This window comes from Amphibalanus amphitrite, unplaced genomic scaffold, assembly GCF_019059575.1.
Source record: "Amphibalanus amphitrite isolate SeventyFive unplaced genomic scaffold, NRLGWU_Aamphi_draft 000375F_arrow, whole genome shotgun sequence".
NCBI classification, from domain to species: domain Eukaryota; kingdom Metazoa; phylum Arthropoda; class Thecostraca; order Balanomorpha; family Balanidae; genus Amphibalanus; species Amphibalanus amphitrite.
The window spans coordinates 24,500-52,121 of record NW_024881869.1 but is presented as its reverse complement, the minus strand read 5'-3'; the positions used below and the strand labels follow the sequence as shown (position 1 = coordinate 52,121).

At 48.2% G+C, this 27,622-nt stretch overlaps 1 protein-coding gene across 8 annotated transcripts in view; it reads right to left on the bottom strand.

Moving 5' to 3' along the window:
- Positions 1-27,622, bottom strand: part of LOC122389875 (obscurin-like) — a 95,306-nt gene that overhangs the window by 45,183 nt on the left and 22,501 nt on the right. For 4 of the 8 annotated variants that reach the window (XM_043382336.1, XM_043382337.1, XM_043382339.1 and 1 more), the window contains 19 exons: positions 13,976-27,559; positions 12,858-12,963; positions 12,456-12,628; positions 12,136-12,256; positions 9,838-9,997; positions 9,395-9,516; positions 8,952-9,130; positions 8,429-8,631; positions 7,919-8,094; positions 7,363-7,538; positions 5,644-5,758; positions 5,099-5,274; positions 4,379-4,411; positions 3,435-3,725; positions 2,197-2,390; positions 1,743-1,901; positions 1,221-1,465; positions 712-867; positions 283-428 (listed from right to left, as the gene is read on the bottom strand). In XM_043382336.1, coding sequence (XP_043238271.1) covers positions 283-428; positions 712-867; positions 1,221-1,465; positions 1,743-1,901; positions 2,197-2,390; positions 3,435-3,725; positions 4,379-4,411; positions 5,099-5,274; positions 5,644-5,758; positions 7,363-7,538; positions 7,919-8,094; positions 8,429-8,631; positions 8,952-9,130; positions 9,395-9,516; positions 9,838-9,997; positions 12,136-12,256; positions 12,456-12,628; positions 12,858-12,963; positions 13,976-27,559 — 16,515 coding nt within the window. The remainder of the gene's footprint in view (positions 1-282; positions 429-711; positions 868-1,220; positions 1,466-1,742; positions 1,902-2,196; positions 2,391-3,434; positions 3,726-4,378; positions 4,412-5,098; positions 5,275-5,643; positions 5,759-7,362; positions 7,539-7,918; positions 8,095-8,428; positions 8,632-8,951; positions 9,131-9,394; positions 9,517-9,837; positions 9,998-12,135; positions 12,257-12,455; positions 12,629-12,857; positions 12,964-13,975; positions 27,560-27,622) is intronic. The other 4 variants (XM_043382335.1, XM_043382340.1, XM_043382341.1 and 1 more) reach the window with 3 other exon arrangements.

The window sequence follows — 27,622 nt, the reverse complement described above, 5'->3', positions numbered from 1 at the left end:
TTTAAGTGTTGAAGATGCGACCGACTTGTTGGGTAACAAGCCGGCCATGATCGTGTAAAATGGCTTCATTGTAGATCGATTAGTTTCTGAGATATAACCGGAAATGTAAAAGTGCATAACCTACCGCTTAATCTCGCGAGACCTGTACCAACTTACGGCAGAAGAATCCCAGCCAGTGACTAAGCAATAAGAGGCATCACGTAATTCAACCTTGTGTTTGCATGTGTGCATTTTATTTGACCATTTAGCTTTGGCAAATCCAACATTTTTTCGGGCACTCACTGTCGTAGGAGAGCTCTGCCTCGCAGGCCGCCTCTCCGTGGGTGTTGAAGATCTTCAGCTTGTATCGACCAGAGTCACCCTCGTCGGCATTCTTCAGGATGAGCCGGATCAAACCGGATCCATCCGCCTCCATCAGGATACGGTCGCTGCACGGTCAAGGACGGTTATGCGTTAGACGGGGACGTGACAGATCAGCGGTACGAGTGAATAAACCGACAATGGAGCTGATCGTCAAACTGTACCGGATGGCTGAAAAGATCATTCTTATGTGTGAGCGTGAGCCGGGGCGGGATTCTTCTGTGTGATCATTCTAATGTGTAAAAGACAAACAGACATGAATAACGACACATTCACTGTCGTTTTTACTCTGTTCCCACACTCGTCGACTATGTCACGGAGTTCCTCGCGTCTTATCCCATCGTGGCTCACCTGGGGAACATCCTCATGTCGTCGCGGTACCACTCGAAGTCGGGCTCCGGGTAACCGGCCACACAGGCCGTGAACTTGCCCTGCATGCCCGGGTACACCTCGCAGTCGCCGATTGTCTTCAGGAAGTACGGAGGCTCCGGCTTCGGCCGGCGGGCGCTGCGCAAAGCCAGAGGAGACGAGTCAGAATCATGGATATGGAGCATTGGACTCTGCAGCCGGTCTGCAGGTTTTCATGAAATGGAGCATACTGTAAAACATGTAAGCTGTCGTGAATCGTTCTGCAAAACTTTCCTGTCGTCATTCAACATGCATCTTATAAATAATAGTCAACATCAAATACGTTGAATATTCAATGACACTATCGTTTAACCCCACTCACAAGAATCGACCCATCAAAGAGAATAAACTGCAGAAGCGAGGACAACCCCGTCCATACACCTCTTCCCCGCTACTAGCCTCCACTCGCCCCTCCCCTCCCCATACCAGCAGCTGTCCACAATTAAACTCACATATGGTCGACCACCTCCAGATTGGCTGAACACTTGCTGGTGCCATCAGCGTTGGTAGCCACGCATGAGTAGACGCCCGCGTCGTCCGGGCAACAGTCGATTACGTACAGCGCAAACATGTCCGCGTCGCGCTTGATGCGGTACTTGGATGACGGTTTGATCGGGGTGTCGTTGAAGAACCACTGTACCTCCGGCCGGGGGATGCCGATCACGCGGCCCATGAACTTGGCGTCGTACTTAGGCATCTGAGAGTAAGGAGACGGCCGGTGATACGAGTGTGATGATAAACGAAGAGTTCGTTGGGAAATGAGAAAATCCATTTAAGACGAGCCCATTTTTACGGGAATATTGTCAATGGTGAAAGTGTCGGTGCGCCTTGTCCTCAGTTAGGAAGTGCACTATATTATTCCAAAGAGTAACGGCCTTTCCCTCAAAATCACTCATGGCTCGAGAAATGTGTTTAGTTTCCAATCGGTCGGACTCAAACCATGTGTTTGAGTCAGATCCTCTCATGCTGCCCACCTGCTGGAGGTCAAAGATCTTCTGCGCGAAGTGCGGCGCCTGGTAGGTCTTCTTGACCTTGACGTCGGCAGCCGAGTCGGCCTGACCCAGCGCATTGCTCAGCGACACCTGGTACCGACCGACGTCCTTCACACGCGCCGGGCGGATGGTGAGCGTGAGCTGGCGACAGAGGTCACATCGAGGTCAGTTGGAGGTCAGATGGAGACAGAGCTCGAATGCTTGACTGAGACGACATGGGTCAGAAATGTCAGATGGAAAATGTAAAAAAAAAAATGACAGGTGGAGAGTGAGGTCAAACGAAGTCATGTGACGGCGGTGTTCGAAATGTTAGGTAAGGCGGGATGAAGCAGACAGATGTCTACCATGGATGAAGGTCGAAGTTTGGGGTCAGGTAAAAAGGGAAGGAAGGCCATATTAGGGCGTGGTAGGGAGTTTGTATGATCTGCAGCCGCACCTTATCCCCGTCGAAACCGGTGAAGACGCGCTCGTCGCTGGGCAGCGGGGCGCCGTCGCGGGTCCAGCTGACATCTGGCAGAGGGTTTCCGGTGACGTCCGCAGTCAGCACGAGCGTCGAGCCCTCTGCCACCTCCGTGTCCCGGAGTGGAGAGGTGAAGGCGGGCGCGCAATGCTCGCCGGGACGCTGCTTGCCTGTTGGAGAAAGAGGAGGAAGGTGATACATTCAGCTATGAAGGAAAGACAGTTGAGTGATGTCCTGACGTCGAGGACGCCCTCAGTAGCCGTGTTTACATAGGGTTCCCTTAATCTTCCCCTATTTCTCCCCTATTTTCAGATCGAATTTTAGGCATCATAGCGATCGCGTGTAACGTTGCTATGGGCGCTATTGTTGTTAGAAGCATACAAAGCATCGTTTATGCTGTAAACAATATAAATTGGGCTTATTTAATACTCGAAATTCAACAATTCATATTTTGAAGTATTTTTATCCTGCCCTTCAATTCCCTCTTTAAGCGACAAATAGGGGAGGATTTGGTAGCGTAGCGCCTTTCCAAAAGCTGCTACGCTACCATATCCAGTGGTTCTCAAACTACCAAATCACAAAAGCGGCGTGCTGATTGGCCGGCAGTTCCGAATCGTCCGACTGGTGGTCCCCGACTCGACAAGCGCACGTGCACCGACTGAGGATTTTTAAGTGGCATTAACGCATAAACGGCAGAAAGTCAAGGCAGAAATTCGACAGGTGCGGTGTTCTGATATTGCGGTGGATGTGATTACACCTACTTGAATAATAGATCAGCCGTTTAAAGTATGTTAAATGCCAGATAGTTTTCTGATTTTTCTTGCTTTGAGCTTTCATGTGCTATCACTTTTACCTCAGTGTCTAGTCTGGAAGCTATTTGGGAGAGCCCTAAAGGTAAGTAAAAATTGCAAACTGCTTCTAGAATGACTTAGTTGCGCCATATTTGTAGTGAAGCGAGGTAAAGGAGACAGAGGATTCCTTTATAAGGGACATTTAAGAGACAAATAGGGGAAGATTAAGGGAACCCTATGTAAACACGGTTAGTGCCGGGATATGCCAAACCAAGCCTGATTCATGTTGGAAAGTTTTTTGCTCCCGAATGACTACCAAATTAAAGATATACTGCAAGAACAGACAGCAACTTCCAAGTGCAGCCTCTGCAACATCGAAATGCCTGTACTGCCTATCCCAAAAACCCCGACCCCAGTTCTCACCGATGACCTCCATCTTGGCGGCCGCCTCTGCGTCGCCCTCCGAGTTGGAGATTTTGGCCGTGTACGCGCCCGAGTCCTCCGGCAGGCAGCGGTCGAACGCCAGCCCGAAGGTACCGTCAGGCAGCAGGTACGGCTTGCCGCGGTCGTTGGCATCCAGCGGTTTGCCGTCCTTGTACCAGGTGACGGTGGGCGGAGGGTGACCCGACACGCGGCCCTCGATCCGCGCCGGGCACCCCTCGACGGCGCGCACCGGTCGGAAGGCGTCCTGCATCAGCGGCTTACGGTGCGGCGCTGGAAGACAAGGGGCGGGGAGAATAGGCGTTATACTGATGTCGTTATAAGCTGCACGGGGTAGGTACCTACTTAAGGAAGTCAATGGCGAAATATCAGCATATGGCTCTATTACGTTAAAATCGTCATCAACATCAACACGAACATGAGGAGACTCGATTGCAGGTGTTATTGCTGCGGGCTAATTAAATTCCATGCCAAACATGGTTTTATTTGTGCAGAATACCAGGTTAAGACTGATAATTGATTATTTCTTGTATATTTTAAACATCAAAATGTACCGTCGCAGTATAACGGCCAGTCCAAACCACAGTTTGTAATGCGGTCAATAACACAAAAATCGTGCCAAGGAAGTAAAATGTACAGTTTAGCGACTTCAGTAAAAAAGAGCATGTTCTGTATTTTTACTGCGTATGTGCCCAGCAAGCTGCATGGGTACAAAAAAGTTGACATATTCGTTGCGCCTGAAATTGAAAAATATGTTATGTCCATAAGGTTGATGTTTGTCATTCAGCTATAAGGGAAAATGAAAGATAGGAAAAAACGAAGAAGTGGTCTGCTAAGATCAGCTAGAGCGCTTTCAGTAAACGACTGAAGTGATTCCGTAAGTACATACGTACTTCTTCGTCTTTGTACAGACTGACAAAACTTACCGAAAGTAACTTTGCACGTCGGGCTCCATATTTCTGCAAGGATAATCAACATGCAACACTCAGTATAAACGAGCTTGTTGGTTCATTTCGGAGCTCTCATGCGTACACTAAGCACGTAACATCTACTACATACGATTAGCTACGAGTACACGGATTAACAATGGACGAACATTGAACACATTGATTAGAACACTTGGTTAACAACAGTGAAAGTCTGACAGAAACATATGTATGTTTGCTCCAATCGCACACATTACCTACAAAGCGTTCTGTAACATCTTCCAACACTGATACCAATCATGATGAAGACTAATTGCATATGTACAGCAGAAACGATTAGCTACCACCAGCCAGAAGATCGTAAGAAAGAAACCGCAACGGCAAGCTAAAGCATTAGATAGAAACCGCAAAGAACACGAGACAGACATGAAGTGGAGAGAAATAAGCTGGATAGTTTGAGAACATGGCTGCACGCGTGAAACACCTGTGAAAGATCGACAGACAGCAACAAACCACTTCTAGCTACAGTACTTACCCACACTGCTTTATTTAACACCAATTCTGTGGATTATTCACTCACCTCCTAGACGGTCACTCACCGACTCTCTCTCTCTCTCTCTCTCTCTCTCTCTCTCTCTCTCTCTCTCTCTCTCTCCTTCCCTACCTCCCTCCCTCCCTCCCTCCATCTCCCTCTCCACACCACCATCCCGTTCCACTCACGTTCAACCGTCACGTCAGCCTCGACTGTAGCATCTCCGAGATCGTTGACCGCCATCACGGAGTAGGTGCCGGCGTCCTCCGGCGTGGCGCCCTCAATCTCCACCAGCGTGGTGCCCTGCGGTGTGGTCGTGATGGAAATGTGCTCCGTGCCGTGCAGCGGGCGGCCGTTCTTCAGCCTGGCGCGCGAGAGGCGGGGGGGGGGGGGTTGAGTGTCAGAGTCGGTCGGAGGACGGCTGTTCTTTGGCGTATGTCAAGAGTGAGGTATAGAGGTCAGGTTTATGCTTTACACATGGGCGTGCTGAAGTCAAGTCGTACGCTTTAATATTTGCCGTGCCCTGAAACTTATTTATTGCTAGCTGACTTTATAACCCATTCAGCTATCACTGGAGAAACAACGTCTTATCGAAGCGTCCTTGACATCTTTTGGCAGCTTTCCCGCTCACCCATGAGAGCATTTATCGCCCATAATTTATCACTACCCGCTCATTACAACTGACCGTCTCTATCTTAGCAGTTTCGTTCTCCACTGCCGCCGGTATACGCACCATTTGAGCACGGGCCGCGGGTATCCGAGCACCCTGGCCTCCAGTTTGAGTGGCTTTCCCTCGGTGACGGTGACGTCACCCAGCGTCTGGTCAAAGGACGGCTTACGAGGCACACCTGAAAAAAATGACGAGAAATTGAGTGAGAAACTGCCCTTGGGAAGTATGAAGCAGCCTGTCAATGTTGACGGAGCAAACTTCAGTACGTTGACACTATCCCCCGATATTCAATCATTGGGCGTAAAAGAGGCGTCACGGTCATGTGAAACTACTCTTAACCCGCGCCCTGCTGGGGGGGGGGTGTTTGAACACCCCCCTTGTGGTTTTTCGCGAATATCTCAAAAACGGCGGCGCGGAGCGCCGCCGTTTTGGTACACCTTATTATACATCAATTCTACACATGTTGTGAAAATTTCAGACCAAGGTCATTCAAGGTCAGGTCACCAGGTCACTTGAAGTGACCTCACCTCATTAAAAGTTTCAATGTCTGTCATAGCTACACCGAGTGACCGATCGCTTTGAAACTTTCAGCGATTGCTAAGAGCAATAGCATGTACAAAATGTTTATCTCAGAATTTTGATATCGATGACCTAAGGTCAGGTCAATTTTGCGACCTCCCCATTACCTACATATAAGTCAATGGGAGAAAATTGAAATGCGCCTCTTTTGGACGTAAGACATTATAAGCACTCCCAAACACTGAATTACAAGTGGGTTAGACACACTGAACATGAAAATTGTGTCCGTGACCCCTGTTTATGCCCTGAGGTCATCTTAGGTCACGAATGGTATCTAACAGTTTTTCGCAAATAACTTTTGATAGAGGCATGCTAGAGCAATGAAAACGCCTTAGATGTGTTCAGGTCGACGATACGGATCGACTGATATGCAACATGACCCTTTCCGGTCAGGTCATGACCTTGACCTGAGGTCAAATTTTCAAGTTGACCTTTCAAGGTCAAGCTATAGTTCATTCGATGCGTCTTGACGAGAGGAACACGATGCCGGTAAAAGTAAGCTCGTACAAGGCTTGGGTCAAAAGTTATTGCAGAAAAACTGTTTCCGAAAAAAATCGGCTATTTTTCCAGTTTTTGCCCCCTGCAGGCAAAACCGTTGACGTTAGGTCAAATCTGAGAAAATTACTCAGAAAGGGCGTTAATAGGGCTATCGAATGCGCTTTTCCGCGGCGCTGTAGCTCTGTTGGTTCCAGAGTTATGCGTTGGCTTCTTGGAAATTGTCTACATTCGACCTGGAAATCGGCGAAATTTTGCCTTCAATGACCTCTGGTGACCTGACCTTTGACCTGACCAAAAACTTGACCGAAATGATTTCCTCATTATTTTTGACGCTCTTTCGAACGCCGCCTTCCGCGTATCGCTACGTGGCCCAGGAGCCGAGTTAGAAGGGGGGGGGTGTTCAAAACCCCCCCCCCCCAGCAGGGCGTGGAAATCCAGGACCCCCAGCAGGGCGCGGGTTAAGAAGTCGTTAGCAATATATCAGAATAAAATGACATTTGTGTCTAAGTGTTATCAAAATGGTACCAATAATCATGCTGGGTCATCGAATGTTATTCCGCACTAGCCCAACTACTTATCAACATTTCGACCTTGTTGCTCACTCACGGTACCACTTCATAGTCCATACGTCCTGACTCACGATCCCATTCCTCCCCATTCATTCACCTCCCCCCACCTCTCTTCTTTCCCCGCCGTCCTACTCACGGTCGACGGTGACGGCCGACTCCGTGCAGGCGTCGCCGTTGCCGTTGGAGGCCTTCATGCGGTAGCGTCCGGCGTCCTCTGGCCGAAGGTCGGTGACCGTCAGACGTACGGTGCCGTCGTCCAGCTGTTCGATCTTGACCCGGTCCGACAGCTCCAGAGGCTCGCCGTCCTTCATCCTGTTGGCAGAGGGAGGTGGAAGGCATTAGGATCCGGAAGTGTGACGATGCAAGAAAGATGAATGATGAGGTTCTGACTCCGTACTTTTCTATGTCCTTGCATTTTATGTTCGAAAAACTCCTCGCACCATTATTGGATCCTTGCTAGAGAGTACTTTTGTCCTGGCGTAAACATCGCTTAGTGATCTGTTCATCGATTTTCTGCTACTTTGCTGATCTTTTTCATTGAAATTCTCCTAACTCTGCCAATCTTGTCCCTATATTCCAACTTCAATTCATCACCTGTTATTTCTCAGCTACTTTTTATACTAACTATTCAAGCCCTGACTTACTAGTCTCCCATCGAATATCTGCCCCTTTCTTCCTGTCCTCGCTCTCACCAGGTGATCTCCGGCGGCGGACTGCCATCCACCTTGGCCTCCAGCACCAGCGTGTCTCCCTCCTCCTTCTTGGAGAAGGTCGGCAGGCGCGCGTCGATGACGGGCGGCAGGACCTCCTCGGTGACGGTGCAGCTGCTCTCCGTGGTGCCCACGCAGTTCATCGCCACCACCCGGTACTGCGGTGTAAACACAAGGGAGGGTCGTCAATCCACAGCGAGACTTGGCTGTGGTTGTGTCAGATGTGACCTTGGGTGATGTTTTGTCGTAGGTATGTACTTATTCCTGTGGAGGTTGATAAAGCTGATGGATAAGTTTCGACAAAATTAACTGAGGGTCCACATAAATTGTGTCGAAGCTCTCCGACGCTGAGGTAGATCGAATGTAGGTTGCACCGGGGAGTCCAGTCACACCATGTATAAAAAAGGGTTTTCTTTTAGCGTTCCCTTCCACTACAAACCAACCGTTGATGGATAATAGTGCCCTTCCATTGTTCATCCGTCCATATCTCACCTCTCCGTAGTCTGGTGAGGTAGTGGCCTCCACCTGGTGTCGGAACGTCTGCTCGTCCACCCGCTCCACCTCCAGCGGCTTCCCGTCCTTGAACCACTGGACGTCCGGCACGGGCAGTCCGGCCACCACCGCTTCCAGCAGCAGCTTCTGACCCAGACGGGCGCCAGTGTTCAGCAGACGCTTCTTGAATGCAGGGATCGCCGCTGAGGGGGAGGGGGCGAGAAGGGTCATTCAGTCATTCGAAGGCGTTGATTGGTATCTCAATCACTCAAATGTCGATCGAATGTCGAAGAAAACGAGGCAAATGAACTTGAAGTAAATAACTTATTTGAGCTTAGCTTCTTATGCTTTATTTCATTTTGCTTCCCAGTTCCCATACGGGTTAACACTGCTATCGTTTTATGACTAGCACGTCTTCTCTTGTCATTGAACGTTTGATTCTTTCATACAATGCCTCCTGTCGCCAGCCCCTACGCTCTCAGTTCCCCATCCCGCCCCATCACCATCCACCGTCCCGACTCACTCCTGAGCAGGAGCACTCCGTTGGAGGTGGTCTCGCCGTGCGCGTTCTCGGCCACCACGCTGTACACCCCGCCGTCGCGCATCCCCACAGTCTGGATACGCAGGCTAGTCTCTGTGTTCTCAGCGTTGGTCTCAATGATGAGGTTCTCCGTGGAGCGCAGGTCCATGCCGTCGTGCTGCCTGAAAACGGGCAGGGAATGGTGTTGGTGACTTGAATTTTCGGAATGCCCTTCTGGAATAAAAAACAAAAGCCGATGCAACATTCTCCATTGACCTATTCACTTTATCCTTTCTGGTTGTTTACTCCAAACTCGTTTTATTGGACTACAACATCGTCTATAGGATGGATGTAGTTCAGTTGCATTACGACTGAACTGATGCAGAAATAAATCACTAAACGTTCTCAATGAAACAGCTAAACTGTGACGCGATATTCGGACTCACCATTTCAGTCGGCACTTGGGGTTGGCCTTGACGGTGGCGTGGAACCGGGCGCTCTCTCCGGGAATGACGGCCACCTCCCGCAGACCGGCGATCTCCGGCTTGAACAGCACCTCCAGGCGACACTGGGTGGAGAGACAGACTCAGCGTCACAGATGTCCATCTGCACGGACGTGGCTAGCTACCGATTGGAAGAATTGTATGGTGGATGAACGTACGCCATTCATTGCCGTACCATTTGGCGTACAATGACGTACCAATGGCCGCCATCGACAATGGCGGCTATTGTCGATCACAAAGCTTCATGTATCAAAGCCAATCGTGGGCTTAACAAGATAAATTCACTAACAATTACTAACAGCTGGGCTTTCATTCTACTTCCAAACAGTGCATCGTTGGAACAGACCTCCATTTCCACATGGCTCGAGCAGCTCGTTAGCACCTACCTCCTCTCGCATCTCTCCGTGCTCGTTGGTGGCGACACACGCGTAGTCTCCCATGTCCTCATCCCCGGTGTTACGGATCTTCAGCGTGTACACGCACGTGTCCACGTCACGGGTCATCATGATGTTGACGTCGGGAGCCAGCTCCACGCCGTCCTTGTACCTGTGGAGAGCGTGGGTTGAGGAGGCAATACGGCGAGTCCATCGCCATAGTGCACAGTCTGCGGGACAACAAATGACTGCAGAACTAGCAGAGAGCAATATTTCCGATATAGGAGTTTATCACTGCTTCATATTCTCAACGTCAGACGATCGACTCTTTTAACTCGGCAGTTGCTGGGGTATTCCGCCACCCACCGTTTGCTGGGGGGGGGGGGGCGTTAAACGCCCCCAGCCGATAACTCGAGAACCGATAGGCGCAGCGAAACGCACGAGGCGGCAAACGAAAGAACGCGACGAGACGCTTCAGATGAGTACTTTAAAATTGAATTTTGAGGTCACAGGTCAGGTCAAGGTCAGGTCAAACACCTGAAATCGGGCTTTCAGTAGCATGGACTTCAGGACTTCGCAATGGGCGCCTCTCGTCATAAACTCTGTCAAATTGGTGCTCAATCCATCATATAAGGCCTACAAGAGTGTCAGCTCCATGTAGGGGTCAGTCAAGCATAGGTCAGGGTCAAGGTCAGGTCAACCGGGTAAGCACATATCCCCGAAAATCGAAACTGATATTCGCAGCCTGTGACACATGTTTTATGGGTAATTTGGGGCGTAGAACACGATGGTGACATTCATTTTATCATATGTGTACGTGTTTGGCTCAAAAAGCTCAATTTAAGAAATGCATGTATCATGGTCGTGAAGTAGTCACGAGAAATTGCCAAGATTCAGTTCAAGATTTTGAAAAATTCAGAACGATAATCAATAATCGAAGATAGCCATTTGATTGTTCATGGTATTGGCAGTCTAATGGCGTTAACGGCATGTCTGCATGTCTATTCTGTGATTTTATATGATTTTTTGAACATATGCCGTTTTTGGTCGAAAACTCAGAAATCATGACGTCACTAAAACCTCGATATCTCAAAAATTTTCCGACCGATTTTTTTGAAACTTTGTCACAATAACCTTCAATCAATTCCCTACAGGTAGGGGAGAGTGGGGCAAAGCGGCCACCCGGGGCAAAGCGGCCACCCATCGTTTTAGCCCTTCATAGCTGGCGTCAGTTCCAATTTATGGTTTCCAATTATACTTCTCTTCACGGTCGTTCGAATGAGCCAGACCGGGGTTTCAGGCCCATCACCATTGTTCTGTGAAACACGGAAAAGCATTTCTTGCCAGGTTACCAACTATGTTTACAATTTTTAAATGTTATGTTATTCCATAACCGTTTGGAATTTTTATAAGCGTTCTTGTCCATGCATTGCATGGTTATCGTACATGTATTCTACCAAGTTTAATGTTTTTTACCCCACTAATAGCTAAGCTGGAATATTTTTGTCTCGGACGGTATGCGCGGGGCAAAGTGGCCGGGGCAAAGTGGCCACCCCCCAATTGGCCATAAGTTGCTTCCATCTGGATAAAAAACATTATTTATATTCAAATGTGTCGTCATGCATTCATCTTGGCTACTTTTCAGTTGCATGAGTTACCAAATAATATAATTAAATGTTTATTTTCATGAAAATCCTTTATTTGTTTACCTAGAGGTGGAAGATGATAAAGTAAACATCCATCCTCGCTTAACCTTGTCACCATCAAATACCCTAGTCGTACACAAGGCAACTATTTTGTTTCTCATATCGGGACTTGAGAAGACGCCGGTGGCCGCTTTGCCCCAGGGTATGGGGCAAAGTGGCCAATATGCATAGGTTTAAAGTTTTGTCAATGTCTTTCATATATGAACGCCTTTGGAAATAAAACGCAGTTGAAACAAAAGGCAACTTAATAGGGATCACATTGGTATAGAAAGAATCTTTCCAAGTTTAAAAATCAAGCGTTGGCATCGTGAGAAGCGTTAGGGTGGCCGCTTTGCCCCACTCTCCCCTACCCAAAATTTGGCGCGCCTGCGGCGCGCCGTTTTTATGCTATGGCCCGGCGAAAAAAGTGGGGGCGTTTAACGCCCCCCCCCCCAGCAACTCGCGGGTTAACGGACTTTGGACATTGCTGCTATATAGAACGTTCATTAAAGTATGTTACTTGCATATTACTTCCTGATCATTTGCTTGATAATAAGATGGACTCAAAAACCATTCTGCATATCGCAATTTTGACTGAGTTTATGGGTATTATGAAGTGACTCACCATTTGACGTCCGGCTGTGGGATGCCGCGGATCTCCACACTCATCACCGTCTCTTCGCCCTTCATTTTGACGTTGTCCACCAGATGGGTGAAGAAGTGAGGCTCTTTCAGATCGCTCAGTGCTGAAAAAAGATGTGAGTGATGAGAAGCGTCAGTTCAGCAGAAGTGATTAAAGTAATGTGCTTCTGGGCCGAAGTGTCAAGTTTCCCATAATCTCATTAAGGGCTTCGATTGAGATCAACGTCATTTTGGCTGCCTAAGTGAGTGAAGAGTTCTTAGTAGAGCAGATGGTGTACCATGTAAATTCTCCCTATCACTTACGCTTGACGATGAGCTTGCACTGTTCGGTGACCTCTCCCATGCGGTTTTTGAGCGTGAGTTTGTAGGAGCCAGCGTCCTCATACTTGACTCGCGGGATGATCAGCCGGTACTTGTGCTTGTCCTGCTGGATGACGTAGTTTTCGGACGAGTGGATCTCGTTCCCGTCCATAAACCTGCGGGACGGGGGATCGGATTCGTCAGTGGGAGCAAAATCAAGACGCTTAAAGAAGCTAAAACACATTTGTTCGAACAATGATTGGTGTGGAAGTCTGAGCTTTTTTTGTGGAAGTCTGAGCTACTGGTCATCGTCATTGTGAGTAGCTTGAGTATTTGCTCAATGCTCATCAGACGAAACTTGAAAGTAGTTAGGCTGTGGCGATCTTACATTTTGAACAGACTTACCAGTGCGGATCCGGAATAGGGTTGCCATAGCCCTCGATGACCAGGATCTTGTTCTCGTTGATGTAGCAGATGAGATCAGTGAACTTGGTGAGGATCTGCGGCAGCGCTGAAAACGTTGAAGAAAACGTTGAAAGATTGTGTCTATAAATGCGATAGTTGCGTCGAGTCTGCAAGTAAGTCCAATTCCCAAGAAGCATTATCACAGGAAGCCTACCGTAAGACCGTACGAAAGATCTATAAGCACGTAATTCAGATATTTTACCAGTTTTTTTTTGTATGACTATTTCACGGCATATCAACAAAGAAGCAGCCGTGATAAATTATTTTGCTTCATATTTTACCTGTCAAAAACGTATGTTCCAAACCATTTGACAATCTGCATCTATTTCCTGTTCTATTTTGTCCGATGTTGGTGACAATAATGAACGCATAATACATATCTCCCTGAAGAAGAATACAAAAATACAATTCAGTTCAAAGACAACACTGAGTTACGGCGTAAGCTGTGCTTCGTACAAAGCAATGACGACTCCTCGCGACGTAAAACCATGGACATAAGCACAGGTCAGAGTACCATAAAAGGCAAAGCGCTGTATACGTATGGAGTCAAGCACAGTTATTAGCAAAATCGACACAAAGCAGGTTAGTAAAATAAGCACAGATGCATGCCAGGGAAGTGAAGTACAGGAATAAAAGGAAGATGACGAAATACACCATTTCATTTGTACAACGCATGAAAGCATAAAGAAATACACACTTAAACCAAGTACGGCTATGGTTGAAAATAGCCCTTAAAGACTTATTCATATCTAATATGCAAGTAGTAGTTTTCATGTTACATTATCGAGACCTATGTCATCCCGCAAATATAAACAATGCTGTAATCTTAGAGCAGAAAAACGTAAAAAATAGCAGCGATTTCCAAAAGCCATATAAGTCAGCGGCAAGAGTACATTGTAAAGTCAGCATCAGCGAGGCCGCAATGAGCGAGCCTGAAGTGAAGTCGTGACAGAGCCTCGACTGTAAAGCGGTGCGATCTGAGCTCAGAGTCGTTCGGAGCGTAGATCTCAGACACACTGATAGGAGCGGAAGAGAAGACCAGCACTGTAACCCCTCACCTAGATCCCCCTCGGAGCGGACCTCCGGCAGCGGCCGGCCCGGCCAGATCGTGGTCCACGGCGGCACAGACAACTGGGCGACGATTTCCCTCCTGGTGCGAGGCCGCGAGCGCGTTGTCAACACCCGCCGTCCCGGACCGCCGAAGCCCCTCTCGGTGTCCAGGTCGGCCAGCCGGAGCCGCCGCAGGCCGGGCGGTGGGCTGGAGCGGCGACCCCACGGACTGTGCACTCCGGCGCGTGGGCCACGGTCAATCAGAACATCCTGCAGGGTCCGCTGACCGTACAGCGTGAACGGAGTGTGTCCCCCGCCCTCAGAGTCCCAGTCCCGCAGAGTGATGTGTCCCAGGAGACTACTGTCCACCGGTGGGGGCTGCCACCCGGGCAGAGCGCGCCGACCGAACACGGCATAATCCACCGGGCGGTATTCTCCCGAGTCCGCCTCGGAACGCTCGTGCAGCAGCGCGTGACCACAGATGTCGAAATCCTCAGGGCTCAGGTCAGGTCTTCGGCCAATCTCCGGTAGACGGTAGCCGAAGAGGTCGTAGCGCACAAGCGTTGGCTCGGGGCCTTCACGTCGTGACACGTCGGGCACGATCACGTATCCCAAGATGCTGTACTCACTCGGAAGTGATGCTTCTACAAGCGCGTCACTAGGAGCCCTGAAGCTGCCAATGCCGCCTAGTGGTGCGTAAACACCGGGGCCTAGAATTCTTCGACCGTAGATGTCATATTCGCTGGGAAGGAAGTGTGCTTTGTCGTGAGGAGTTCTTCTGCCGTAAATATCGTAGCCTTTCGTCAACGAACCAGGTGCCTTGCTTCCAGAAAGACGCGTGCGATCGTGGATGTCATATCCACCAGGAATGTAGAAAAGTTCTTCGTTGGGAATCCTTCGCCCATAGGCGTCATAGATACCTTCATAGTAATCGAATCCCTTTCCATCGCGAGGTATCATGTGACCGTGGATGTCGTAGTAGTCACCGGGACGGAGGACCCACCGTTTATCATAGTGCGGAACTCTACGACCGCGGGCATCAACGTCACCTGAGGGATGCTGATACATTCTGCTGTCTAGTGGGATGCTGTGACGGCGCTTGTCACGATCTTTCGGAAGGTGCTTGTGTTCTCGGGTGCCTTCATCAGTTTGGTAAAGACGAGCATCGTGACTTTTGCGACGAGGTCGGGATGTCCTGCTGTCACGTGATATATCGACGTGACTGTCGAAGTCCACGTGCTTTCGGTGGGGCTTCTGATCCTTACTATCATGTGGAATCCTATGCCCCGGACTGTCATATGATGCAGCGTCTGGACCACGACTGCCATCGTGTGAAGGCGCACGGATGCTGACATCCTCATCTGTACGACGATGGGAAGGTGCTGACGCGTCATGTCGCGGACTCCAGTCACTGATGTCGTAGTCAGCCGGAAGACCTTCCTTGCTATCCGGTGAAGGCTTGCGTCCGTAAATGTCGAATCCCATCCGGTGATACTCAGGCTCCTTGTCGCCACTCAGATAGTCCAAAATCACGTAACCATACACATCGTAGTCTTCCGGCAGGTCTCCAACCATACGCTTGCGAGGAGGAATGTCTGAGTGCCTCAAAGTAGTTTCAAGAAGACCTTGTGGTCGTCTTGACACGTCCAAGGCATCTAGGTCAAGGGAACTTCGGTCACGGTTATGATCGTGATCTCTGGGTACGTTGCCATCCCTATAGCCGTCAATGTGGAATATCTTATCTCCATACGGAATTCTGTAGCCGTAAATGTCCCTGCGCTCCGGCGATCGATAGTCATCAATGTGGAGTATCCCATCCCCACGCGGCATTCTGTAGCCGTAAATATCCCTGCGCTCCGGCGAACGGTAGTCATCACCACGTGGAATCATCAGGTCTTGAATTTGGTATCCTCCATACCGTGGCAGTGCATCATGGGGTGGTACTCGAGGAAGTACGTGGCTATCATAATTTGTAGGTCGACGGCCTTCGAAATCCTGTCTAAGTGTATAGTCATGGATGTCGAACTCTCCAGGCGGACCAGGCCTTCGGCCCTGGATGTCGTAGTATTGTGGTCGGTAATCCATGCCTTCATGACGAGCCCCAACGCTTGAAATATTATAGTCATATCGTTGACGATCATTGACATCACGGGGACGGCTACGGCCCTCAACATCATAATCCAACGGATAGCGAGACCTGCTACCCGGCGTTCTTACTCCGGGGATGTGATGGTCTCCAGATCGAGGACTTCTGTCATGTCGTGGGATTCTATGACCCTGAGTATCCCGCTGGTGAGGCTTGTCATAATCGGGAGTTTTGTAGCGATGGGCATCATGCACTCCTCGTCGATTTTCTTTGTAATCGCGTGGACGTCCGTGGTCATAGTCACTGGGACTACGATCCTTGCCATCATGACGAATATTACGAGGGCGAGTGTCGTAATCTCGCGACAGGCGATTCCGGTCTTCCAGGGGACGTCTATCCCCTAAACCACCCGTCGGTCGTGGACCTCTACGGTCATCAGTACTTGGACGACCATTCACATCATGGTCTCCAGGCCTATCGAATTTATGGTCTCTCGGACGGTCATAATCAAGTATTTTCCTTTCCAGTTTACCATCATCAAGCTTCGTTGGAGATGCTTTCTTATCTCCAGTCTTGAACTCATCCCCAGCTTTTTTGTGCGAAGAAGTGGGATGAGGTTGTTGATCGTTCTCTGGAGCCTTGTCTTTTCTTGCAGAAGGGCGATAGGGTTTTGCGTCACGTGGCTCTTCTTTATCTTTGTTAGGTGTATCAACATCTTGTGCTTTATCAGCCATTTCATTTTCTGAGCTTTTAGTTGAAGGTTTCTGGGATACGTCATCAGCGGTTTTCTGAGTTTTCATTTCGAGATCCTTTTTAGGCTTTACCCTTTTCTCTCCAGTGGAACGTCTTCGTCCATCCTTTTCCGGGAGTGGTTCCTCACGACCTATATGTTCCTTTTCTTGCGTGCTAATGTCTACATCCTTTTCTTTATCGGGTTTCGATTGAATTACTTCTTTGTCCTTGCTACGTTGCTTTGAAAGCCGTCTCCGTGGCTTTTCTCGTCGCTCTTTGTCTTCCCCTGGCTTTTCGTCATCATTCACCGATGGCTCTTCTTTACTTTCAGGCTTGCTTCTTCGTGCTTGTTTCTCTTGTTTTGTTTCCTGGTCCGGCCTCCTTGACTTTTTCTCTTGCTCCTGTTCAAAAGCTTTTGGCGTTAAATCTTCATCGTGCACTGTATGCTGGTCTTTTTCTGTAATAGATTCGTCAGCCTTTTCCGCTGGTTGCTGTTGGATGTCAGGTTTAAGATCTTCACTCTCTTTTTCGTCACCTCCTGGTTTCTCCTCTTGAGCAACATCGTCCGGACTCTTGGAGGCTCGTTTGCGCACTCGTTTATCCGGGGAATCGGCTGCTTCTTTCTCTTCCTCCGCAATCTCATCAACTTTCTGAGATTGGCGTTCACCATCTAGCTGTGGTACATTTTCTGTCTTTTCAGTAGTTTCCCTCTTATCGTTTGTGGCGTCTTCAACATATTTTTGTGAACGGCGACGTCGCAGACGTTTTTCGGGTTTCTTTTCGTCTGGTATTGCCTTCTGTTCGTCTGCTATAGCTCCATCAGACTTCAAGGACGGACGCTTGCGCACAGGCTTTTCTGGCTTGCTGTCGTCAGGTGTGTCAGCTCCTTCTTCCAATGCACTTTCATCCGGCTTTGTTTTTGTCTTTGCATGTTCCTTTTGGTCAGATTTATCCAGACTCTCAGGCTGCTTTTCAGGCACGTCTTTGCCCTCTCCTTTCGATGGACGCCTTTTCGAGGAATCTGTAACATCTGCATCACCGTCAAGACGGCTCGGACTATCCTGTTTGCCTGCGGCGTTCTCGGCTGGTCTCTGAGTCTTTAGCTCTTCATCTGCCTTCGGTGACTTCTCCGCCTCACCTGTTATTTCCTTTTGATCTTTTGCGACACCATCTGATTTCTGGGACCGACGTCGTCGTAGGCGTTTTTCAGGCTTGTGTTCGTCTGGTTTTGTAGACGTCTCTCCAGGTTCCTCAGTCACAGCTTCGTCAGATTTTAGGGACGGTCGCTTACGTACACGCTTTTCAGGTTTACTTTCGTCTAATTTGTCGGATTCCGCGGGCGATTCTACTTTACTATCTTCAGGCACCTTAGATATAGATAATTCCTTAGATTCTGGCACCTCCTTTCTCTCAGCTTCTTCAGGAATGTCTGGTTTCTCAACCGCATCTTTGTCACGTCCTTTCGATGTACTCTGTGGAGACGTCTTTTCATCGCTCACATCGCTTGGGTGACGGTCGCCCTCTTCTTTTTCTTTAGCAATGTCCTCGCTGGATTTTTCGAACGAGCGAACACTTTCATCAGCTTTCGCCCGCTTGTCTGCATGTTCGGTCTTTGTTTGGCTATCGGTGACATCTTCGTCGGCTTTCTGAGAACGACGACGTCTTAAGCGTTTTTCAGGTTTCATCTCGGAATTTTCAGGCAACTCTTTTTGTTCATTTGAAGCCTCATCAGGCTTTAAGGACGAGCGTTTGCGTACTCGCTTTTCAGGTTTAGTTTTGTCCTCTTTGTCGGATTCTTCTTTAGGCCGGGGCGAGTCTTCAATGTTCTTTTGAGGCGCATGTTTCTCTTGGAGCTCTTCGGTCTTTCGCTGCTTTGCATCGAGTTTATCAATTTCCTTCGGTTGATCTTCTCGTGCATCTTCACCCTGTTCCTTAGGTTGCTGTTTCTGTAAAGGCCCCTCAGGTTCTGTATCAAGAACCCCTTTCTCTAGGACTTTGTCCTTGACGTCCTTAGCGATAGGCTCGAAATCATCTTTTGATGCTTCTGATTTTCTTGATAGCTTGGAGACGTCTTTCTCTTCCTCTGTTTTTGTTTCAATGCCCTTTTCTTCCTCAACCCCCTCATGTTCCACATTTGGTGCGGAAACCTCAGGTTTATTTTCAGGCGGATGTTCGCGTTTTCCTTTGACTTTATCGGCATCGCCATCAGCAGCCTTGGATTTCTCAGGTTGTACATCATCTGTTGTAGCTCTGTCTTCGGGCATACTTTCGTTCTTTTTAGCTGTCAAATCATCATCAGTTATCTGCATTTCTTTAGTCCGAGCTTTTTTGTTTGAAGCCAATGTTGCGTCGTCGTCCCATTCGACTTCCTCCGCGCTGTCGCTGGCTATATCAGCATCACCTTTTTCCGCGTGTTGGCCCTCATCGATCGAAGACACGCTCAAATGCTGCTCTTCTTCGTCACCAAGCTTCAGCAATGCTGTACCTGCTTTCATCTCTCCTAAATCCGCAATGAGTGCCAGGGTTTCCTGTGGTTCGAGCAATCCAGGCACGGGAGACGGAGGAGGAGACTTCAGTTTGTGTTCGGCAGTGTCCTCCGTCAAATCTGACTGCTCGTGACCCTTGTCCTGAACGACATCGGATTCATCTGCGTTGGAATCGTCTAGATTAAAAGACACCTTCTTCTGCAGAGCTGGCCGATCAGCTTGGTCTTCTAGCTTCTCTTCCACCTGTTCATGATCTTTTCCCCCGGAAAACTCGACCTTTTTAGTCTTTGCTGGTGCAGTGGTTTCCGTCTCATCACCGTCGCTAGTTTCGCTCTTTGAGTGCTGGAGCTCACCATCTTTAGCTTGGACAACTAATTTATCCTCTTTCAACTCTCCTGGCTCATTCTCGTTCGTTTTCGTGTCTCCAGATACATTAGGCTTTTCTTCTGCATTCTGATTAAGCTGTGACCAGAAGTCTACTTTTTCACATTCGGCATTCTTGTCAGCCGCCTTACTCTCTGACGTCTCTTGTGTTACCTTCTTCATTGAGTCATCTTTTGGTGGTTCGTCCTTCAAGCGTTCTTTGGATTCATTGTCCTCAGCTTTCTTTTTGCCAGTGGTTTTCGGTTTCTTTTTGTCAGTAGCTTTCGGATTCTTTTTGTCTTTTGTTGTTGAGCTATCCGGCTTACCTTCAGTATCATCCGTTGACTTGACATCCTTCACATCTGTATCTGGTTTGGCGTCTCCTTCTTCTTTCTGTTCAGTAGTGGCATCAGACTCGTCGACTTTCTTCGACTGAGAGGCAGTGGAATCCTTACCAGGCGTTTTGGTGGCTTCGCTAACCTTGTTCAGCTCATCAAGCTCGAGCTTCGCCTCCGTTTCCTGAGCTGCATCTTGAATATTCGATTCTTCGGCTTGATGAAGCTTTTTGCTCTCGCCGTTAGAAACATCAGCCTCATTAGCCTTAATGTCTTGAGAAGCATCAAGCGTTTCTTCAACAGACCGTTTTATAAGATCCGTGTTTTTGGTCCCATCAGCGTTTAGAGCCTCGCTAACAGGACTTACATCCTGATCTGTCTCTTTGGTCTTCTTGTCTGTATCTGGTTTCTTTTCCAAATCTGCCTTAGTTTCCTTTTTCTTCCGCTTCTTCTTCTCTTTTGGTTTCACTTTGTCGTCAGCATCTGCTTTTGGCTTGCTTGAGTCAGCAACACTATCCTTCGGCGTGTCACCGCCCTCAGCTTGTTCAGCACTCTTACCAACGTCTGGAATCCCGTCATTTGTTTGCGTCTTAGCCCCTTGAATGTCCTCTAAAACTTCGGGGCCCTTAGTTTGGTCGTCTTTCTGAAGCTGATCTTCGGTGGCTTGTACATCCTTTTCACTAGCCTGAAGACGTTCTTCTGCTTGGGGCTCAGTAGTGTCTTTGTCATCAGCAAGCTGCGCCCAGAAGTCGGTACCTTCGTCTTCCTTAGCTTGTGTCTGCTCTCCTTTTTGGAGTACATCACCTTTTTCGACTTCTTGCTTCTGTCCCTCAGCTACCTTATCTTTTATTGAACCTTTCCTTGCTTTCTTTTTCTTGTCCTTTGTATCCTTCTCTTTTCTGTCTCCGTCATCTGTCTCGGCTTGGTGCCTCTGATCTTCCACTAATGCACGTTCAATCGGTTTATCTATTTTCCTTTCTTCTTTGTTATTTACTTCAGGGGTTTCTTCTGATTCGTCCTTGATCTTTGACCCGAAGCCTTCGTCCTCTTTTTGATCACCAGACATTTTTACAGCTGTAACAGCATCATTTTCTACTTCGTTTATTTGGTTTTTGATATCGCTGGTGCCTTCAATCAATGCATCCGGTTTTTCTGGTACAGACTCCTCTTTTACTTCATCTATGGATGGTATGTCTTCCTTCTTTAATTTGTCGGATTTGCTGTCACCAACGGATGCATCTTCCAGCAACTTCGACTGCGCATCGTCACTCTCTGTAGCTTGCGTGGTAGCAGCATCGTGCTCTTTATCAGGCAGTGGCAGTTGACTGTCGTCCAGATGCTCAGGTTTTGTGTCATCCGATGACGGTGTTTTAGCTTTGTCTTTCGAATCATCCGATTCTATGTTTTGTGGTTTTTCAAGGGTGTCCTCTGTTTCCGGTGCAAGTTGCGCCCAGAAATCCTCGCCCGTGCCGTCTTTAGTTTGAGAATCGGCAATGAGAGGACTTTCTTTTTGCTCCTCAGCGACGGTAGGCTTCTCAGCCTCACTTTCAATTATTTTTTGTTTTGATTTCTTTCTCTTTGGTTTCTTTACTTCTGCTTTTCTTTCCGGTTTTTCATCTGGAGCTTCTTCCTTCGTGTCCGTTGTTGCCTGGTTGTTTTCGATGTCCTTTATATCAACTGGACTACTATTATCACCCTTAGATGGGACAACTTCGTCCGATTCTTGATCTTTTTGAGCTGGAAGGGTTTGGGCCTTAGAGCTTTCCTCCATGCCAGCTTTTTCGTCTGGTTTGAGAGCAGATGCCAAAGAGTCCTTTTCCTGTGCCAATTGCGACCAAAAATCAACAGCGTTATCTTCATCGGCAGGATGAGCAGCTTCTTTAGAAGCATCCCCTTCACCATGCAGTTCATCTTCCTTTTCTTTCTGAAGTCTCGCTTCATCTCCTAACTTGACGCTGTTGAATGAAGCTGCATCGTCTTCTTTCTCCTGAGGTTCCATCAGTGCTGCCTCATGTGGCTTCTGCTTTTCACCGGACTCTGGAACATTGGCTAACTCCGTTTTCACCCCATCCTTTTCTTGAGCAACATTCTCCTCGTCCGTGGATAAGGCTTTCTTTTGCTTTTTCGATTTCTTTGATGACGGTTTGCTAGGTTTGTCAGTCTGTGTGTCGAGCTGTTCAGGAGTATCTTGATGACCGGCTGAGGCTTCTTGGGCTACACCTCCCCCAATCCTGTCGGCTTTTTCCTCCTCCTGGTCCTTGTCACTGGAAAGTTTCTCGTGCGGTGAAGACACATCTGATGGCACGGTCTGTTTTTCAGTAGTTTCGACAATCACTGCGGCCTCTGTCTCGGCAGCATCTTTCTCATCAACAAGCCTATCGATATCCCTCTCGTCATTCTTGGTGTCTAATTGAGCCCAGAAATCCACCTGACTCTCATCATCCTGAGTTACCTGATCCTTCAGTGCATCGGAAGCTTCTCTTGTCTGAGACTCGACGTCTGTAATACCCGCATCGGGTTCCGCAGCATCACTATCTGGTTTGACAGCGACGGTGGCTACTGCTTCTTCGTCATCTTGACACTGCATTTCGATCGCGTCTCCTTGGACGTTATATTCTGCTGATTCCTGGGCACTCTGGCTCTCTTCCAACGTCATCTCTGCTGACATATCACCTTTCTCCTTCGTGTCTTTAGGCGATTTGATTTTTATTTTGGCAGCTACCTCGTTTTCATCTGTTTCAGAATCTGGTAGTGTTATATCAACACGATCAGGCCCTTCGATTCCTTGACCATCATCGCTCTTCTGATCCAATTGAGCCAAAAAATCTATTTGACTCTCATCACCTTGAGTTACCTTATCTGATTTCTTCCGTCCATCAGAATCTTCTCTCGTCTGAGACTCGACGTCCGTAAGGGCCTCTTCAGTTTTTGCAACGGTACTTTCTGGTTTGCCATCAACGGTGGCTGTGGCTTCTTCGTCATCTTGGCGTTGCATCTCAATCGAGTCTCCTTGGACATTATATTCTGCTGATTCCTGAGCACTCTGACTCTCTTCTAAGGTCATCTCTGCGGACATATCACCTTTCTCTTTGGTTTCCTTAGGCGATTTGATTTTTATTTTGGCAGCTGCCTCGTTTTCATCTGTTTCAGAATCTGGTAGTGTCACATCAATACGAGCAGGCTCTTCGCTTCCCTGGTCATCATCAGTCTTTCGATCTAATTGAGCCCAGAAATCCACTTGACTCTCGTCATCTTGAGTTGCCTGATCTGATTTCTTCCGTCCATCAGAATCTTCCTTCGTCTGAAACTCAACGTCTGTAACAGCCACATCGGGTTCCGCAGCATCACTATCTAGTTTGACAGCGACAGTGGCTGTGGCTTCTTCGTCATCTTGTATTTCTATCGCGTCTCCTTGCACGTTATATTCTGCTGGTTGTTGGGCTTTTTGGCTCTCTTCTAAGGTCATCTCTGCTGACATGTCACCCTTATCTTTGGCGTCTGTCGGTGATTTAATTTTGATTTTTGCAGCTGCCTCGTTTTGATCTTTAGAATCTGGCATTACTATATCAATACGAGCAGGCTCTTCGCTTTCCTGGTCATCATCAGTCTTCTGATCCAATTGAGCCCAGAAATCTACTTGACTCTCATCATCCCGAGTTATCTTATCTGATTTCTTCCGTCCATCAGAATCTTCTCTTGTCTGAGACTCAACGTCTGTAACACCCACATCAGGCCCTGCTGCATCACTATCTGGTTTGACAGCGACGGTGGCTGTTGCTTCTCCGTCATCTTGTTGCATTTCTATCGCGTCTCCTTTGACGTTATATTCTGCTGATTCCTCGGCGCTCTGGCTCTCTTCCAATGTCATCTCTGCTGACATATCACCCGTGTCTTTAGCGTCTTTAGGTGCTTTAATTTTGACTTTGGCAGCTGCTTCGTTCTGATCCAATTCGGAATCCGATGTTCTTAGATCAATATCAGCAGAAGCATCGGGACCAGCAATCGCCGTTTCAACATTTTCTTTTTCATGCTGCTGTAACTCATCACCGGATGACATTTGTAGTGATTTGTCGTTACTCATTTCCTCATGATCAGCGATGATGCTTTCCCCAGTTTGCTTAAGCTGATCAAGCTCAGTTTCCTGCACTTTGTCAGCTTTCTCTTCTTTGGACGCGATGCTTGGCTTTGTGAATGTTTCTCCTTCTGCAGCCGACTCATGTTCGCCTGCTTCTGCATCCACGTCTGCAGTCACCTTGGGCTCAGAAGGTACCTTGGCTCCATCAGCAGTAGCTTCTGGTCCCTTTCGCTGACCATCGTTTTCGTCCTGGATTTCTTCATCAGTGGTTTTGACGAATTGGCCGTCACCATCAGCGCCATCCTGAGATGATGGGCTAACAACTTCATTGTCTTCGTCTCTGATTGGCATAACATTCACTTCAGAGAGTACTTCTGCCTTTTCAACCGTCTCGCCGTCGTTAGCGTGTACAGTTTCATCTGCAGCGGCATCAGGCGTGGGAACTTCTTCTCTTACAACCAAAGGTGTTTCAGTGTCACCCTTATCGGTGTCAGTCTTTGTTCTGCCTCCTCCAAGACGAACATCCTCCTCAGGTTGTCTCTCACCAGATTGCACATCACCGGTATCCGGCTCGTCTTTTGATATGGTCTTGGTTTCGTCATGTTTTGCCAAAGTTTCAACTTCGTCTGATGTTTGTTCCTCAACGCTTTCACTGCCCTTAGCTGATGTATGCAAATCCTTGCTTCCTTCGGCTTGTTCTGTAGCTTCGTCATCTTTAGATGCTAGCTGGGCCCAAAAGTCATCTTCATCTACGGAAACCTTTTCGGGACCAGATGCTTTACGCGCTATTGTCACGCTTGTGACGTCCTCTTCAGTTATAGTTTCATCAGAGGTCGACTTTGGACTAGCATTAGCATCTTCAACATCATCCTCTTTGGTGTCCGACACCTCACAGGGCTCATCTCCCGTTACAATTGGTTCTTCCTCTAATTTCGCGTCGGTTGAATCTGGCTTTCCTTTGGTGTCTTGCATCGTATCCTGAGCTTTTGATGGACCAGTCTCAGTAGTAGCCTTCAGTTCAACCTGCTCCCCAGAGCTATCGAATGTGTCTGCTACCTCTGCCACATTCTCTTCACATACGTCCTTGGCGTGTCGAGATAGGTCTTCATCCTCCAACGAGGCACGATTTTCTTTCTGTGTGACTGCCACGCCAGAAGTGCTTGTTTCCTGTTCATCATCGCTGATTGTTCTGTTCCCCTCCATGACATCGCCTTCTTTCGCTTTGCCCCATTCTTTGAGTTGAACCTCACCGCCCAGCTTAGCTGGGACAGTCTCCTCTATTGCCACATCTTTTTCATCGTCCTTGGGATGAGATACAATGTCAGCATCAGCTGGGACAGAAGTTTCTTCCTGGATCTTCTGGACATCATCTGCAGTTTGAGTTTTTGCGTCCCGCTCATCTGATTGTGATCTAGTATATTTTTCTGATTCGGCATTAAACTCTAAATCAGCCGGTACTGTTTGTGTTTCCTGACCTTCATTATCTTCAGTTTCATTTAAACTTGACAGCTCTTTGTCGGCGTTCTCGGATTCCGTTGTACGGTAATCCAGGAAGTCTTCTTCAGGAGGCTCCTTCAATGGCGCCTCTTCTTTGTACTCTTTATCAGTACCGCCTCCAAGGTGAAGATCTTCTTCTGCTTCACTGATTTTAGCCTCACCCTCATCGAGTGGAGTCTTTTGGGGTGCGACATTTTCCTGTGGCTGTTCCTCGATAATTGGTGTAGATTTCTTTTCAGGCTTTGATGCAAATATTTTGTCATCCTGTGCGGTTATATCTTTCCCGACAGATTCTTCTGATAGCCGCCTTGATAAGGGTTTTCTGTCGGATGGTTGTTCTGAAATTGTAGCAGCAGTATCTTTTTCCTTTTGTTCTGAGATCTCATCATGTCGTTTATTTTCGTTATCTGTGAAAGTTGAGACATCAGTGGCTTCTGGTGCCTCTGTTGTCGTAAGTCCGAAAGCAGGCTCTTCACTATCCTTTTTAGCTTCAGTATCGGCATCGGAAGAGACTGGGGCCTGTTTTTCACCTTCTTCATCCGGCCTTAATTTCTGAGGAGCCTCCGTAAGTTTTTTATCAGTTTCATTGAAGCCTCCGTCTGAATCCATGGTAATTTGCTTCTCTTCTCCCATAGCAGTCTCCACTTTGACCTCACCACCAAGGGTGACCGTTTTTGAATCCAAAGACATTTGAACATTTTCGTCATCATCTTCCGGTACTGGCGCATCCGCCTCAGTCGACTGCTTTTCTGTATCTTCTGCTGAGTCTTTGTCAAGTTTTTCTTGTACTACTAAAACATCTTTTTCTGCCACTTTATCAATACGATCATCCTCTGTCTTCCGGGATGTTTCGGCGTCATGCTCATCCGGTGCGTCTGATGGTTCCTGGTCTTCTTTGCCTGAAACCTTGTCGGCCTGATGTTTTGACTTTCGCTTAGGAGACCCACGGCCAGATCCCTCTTCGTCTGAAGACTCAGTGACAACTGTTTTGCTTCGTTTCTTCACAACATGCTTATCCGTGCCACCTCCAAGATGAGCCGTGCCTGTCCCGTCATCAACGGCATCACGTGCTCCTACATCAGCTTTGATGTCAGGGGCGTCTTGTTCTGTCTGGACTTCTTGCGATTGTTGTTGTGTCAACGTTTCTTCATCGCTAGCAGCCACGGACTCATGTTGCATTGAAGTCTTGCCATCAGGTTCGTGTATTTCGTCGGTTCTATCTTCAACTGGAACTTTCGTGTCGGATGTTCTGTGCTCAGCATCTTTGTGCGCCACCTCTATATTGTCGTCTTCTCTACGATCTATGTCTTGTTGAATGTAGACCTCCTTCCCAGTATCCTCCGCGTCCTTTGAGTCATCCAAAATAATGGGCACATCTTTCACAGGCTTTTCATCATCTTGCTGAATGGGAATATCCCTCTCATCTTTTCTATCTTCAGCTTCATCAAGCCGCTGTATTGGGATTTCCCGTTCACTCGTTTCTTCTTCGGGCTTGTCTTGGAAAATCGGCACATCTCTTTCTGATGCAATTTTGTCATCTTGATGTATTGGAATTTCCTTTGCTTTCCCAACTGCTGCCTCACGCTGATCTATAAGAACATCTCTATCTTTGCTTTGTTCTTCCTCGAAGTCGTCCTGGACGATGGGAACATCTTTTCCGGTTTCACTTGAAACATCCTGATGAATTGGAACATCCCTTTCCAGTCTTTTGGGCTTCTTTTGTTGCACATTCTCGATATCACCTTCCGCATCATGATCCATTTCTGTTCCTCTGGACTCCGCTGATTTATCCTTTGGCACAGCCTTACCCTCCTGCACCACCGTCTCTGTTCCGGCATCCCTTAGGGACCGTGCACGACTGGCGTGGACCTCGTCCCCGCTGTGCATACCGTCGTGAGCACGTCCCCCTCCCAGTCGACGATCGGTCTCCTCCGACACGTGGACCGTGGTCGCTTCACCGTACTCACCACCGGAGGTCTCCAGCACCTGCGACCGCGTGGTCACGCGCTCACCGTCATCTGGAAATGTCGAAATCACCGTTAGCTAGGAAGCATGACATGTGATGAAGAATAAATGTATTG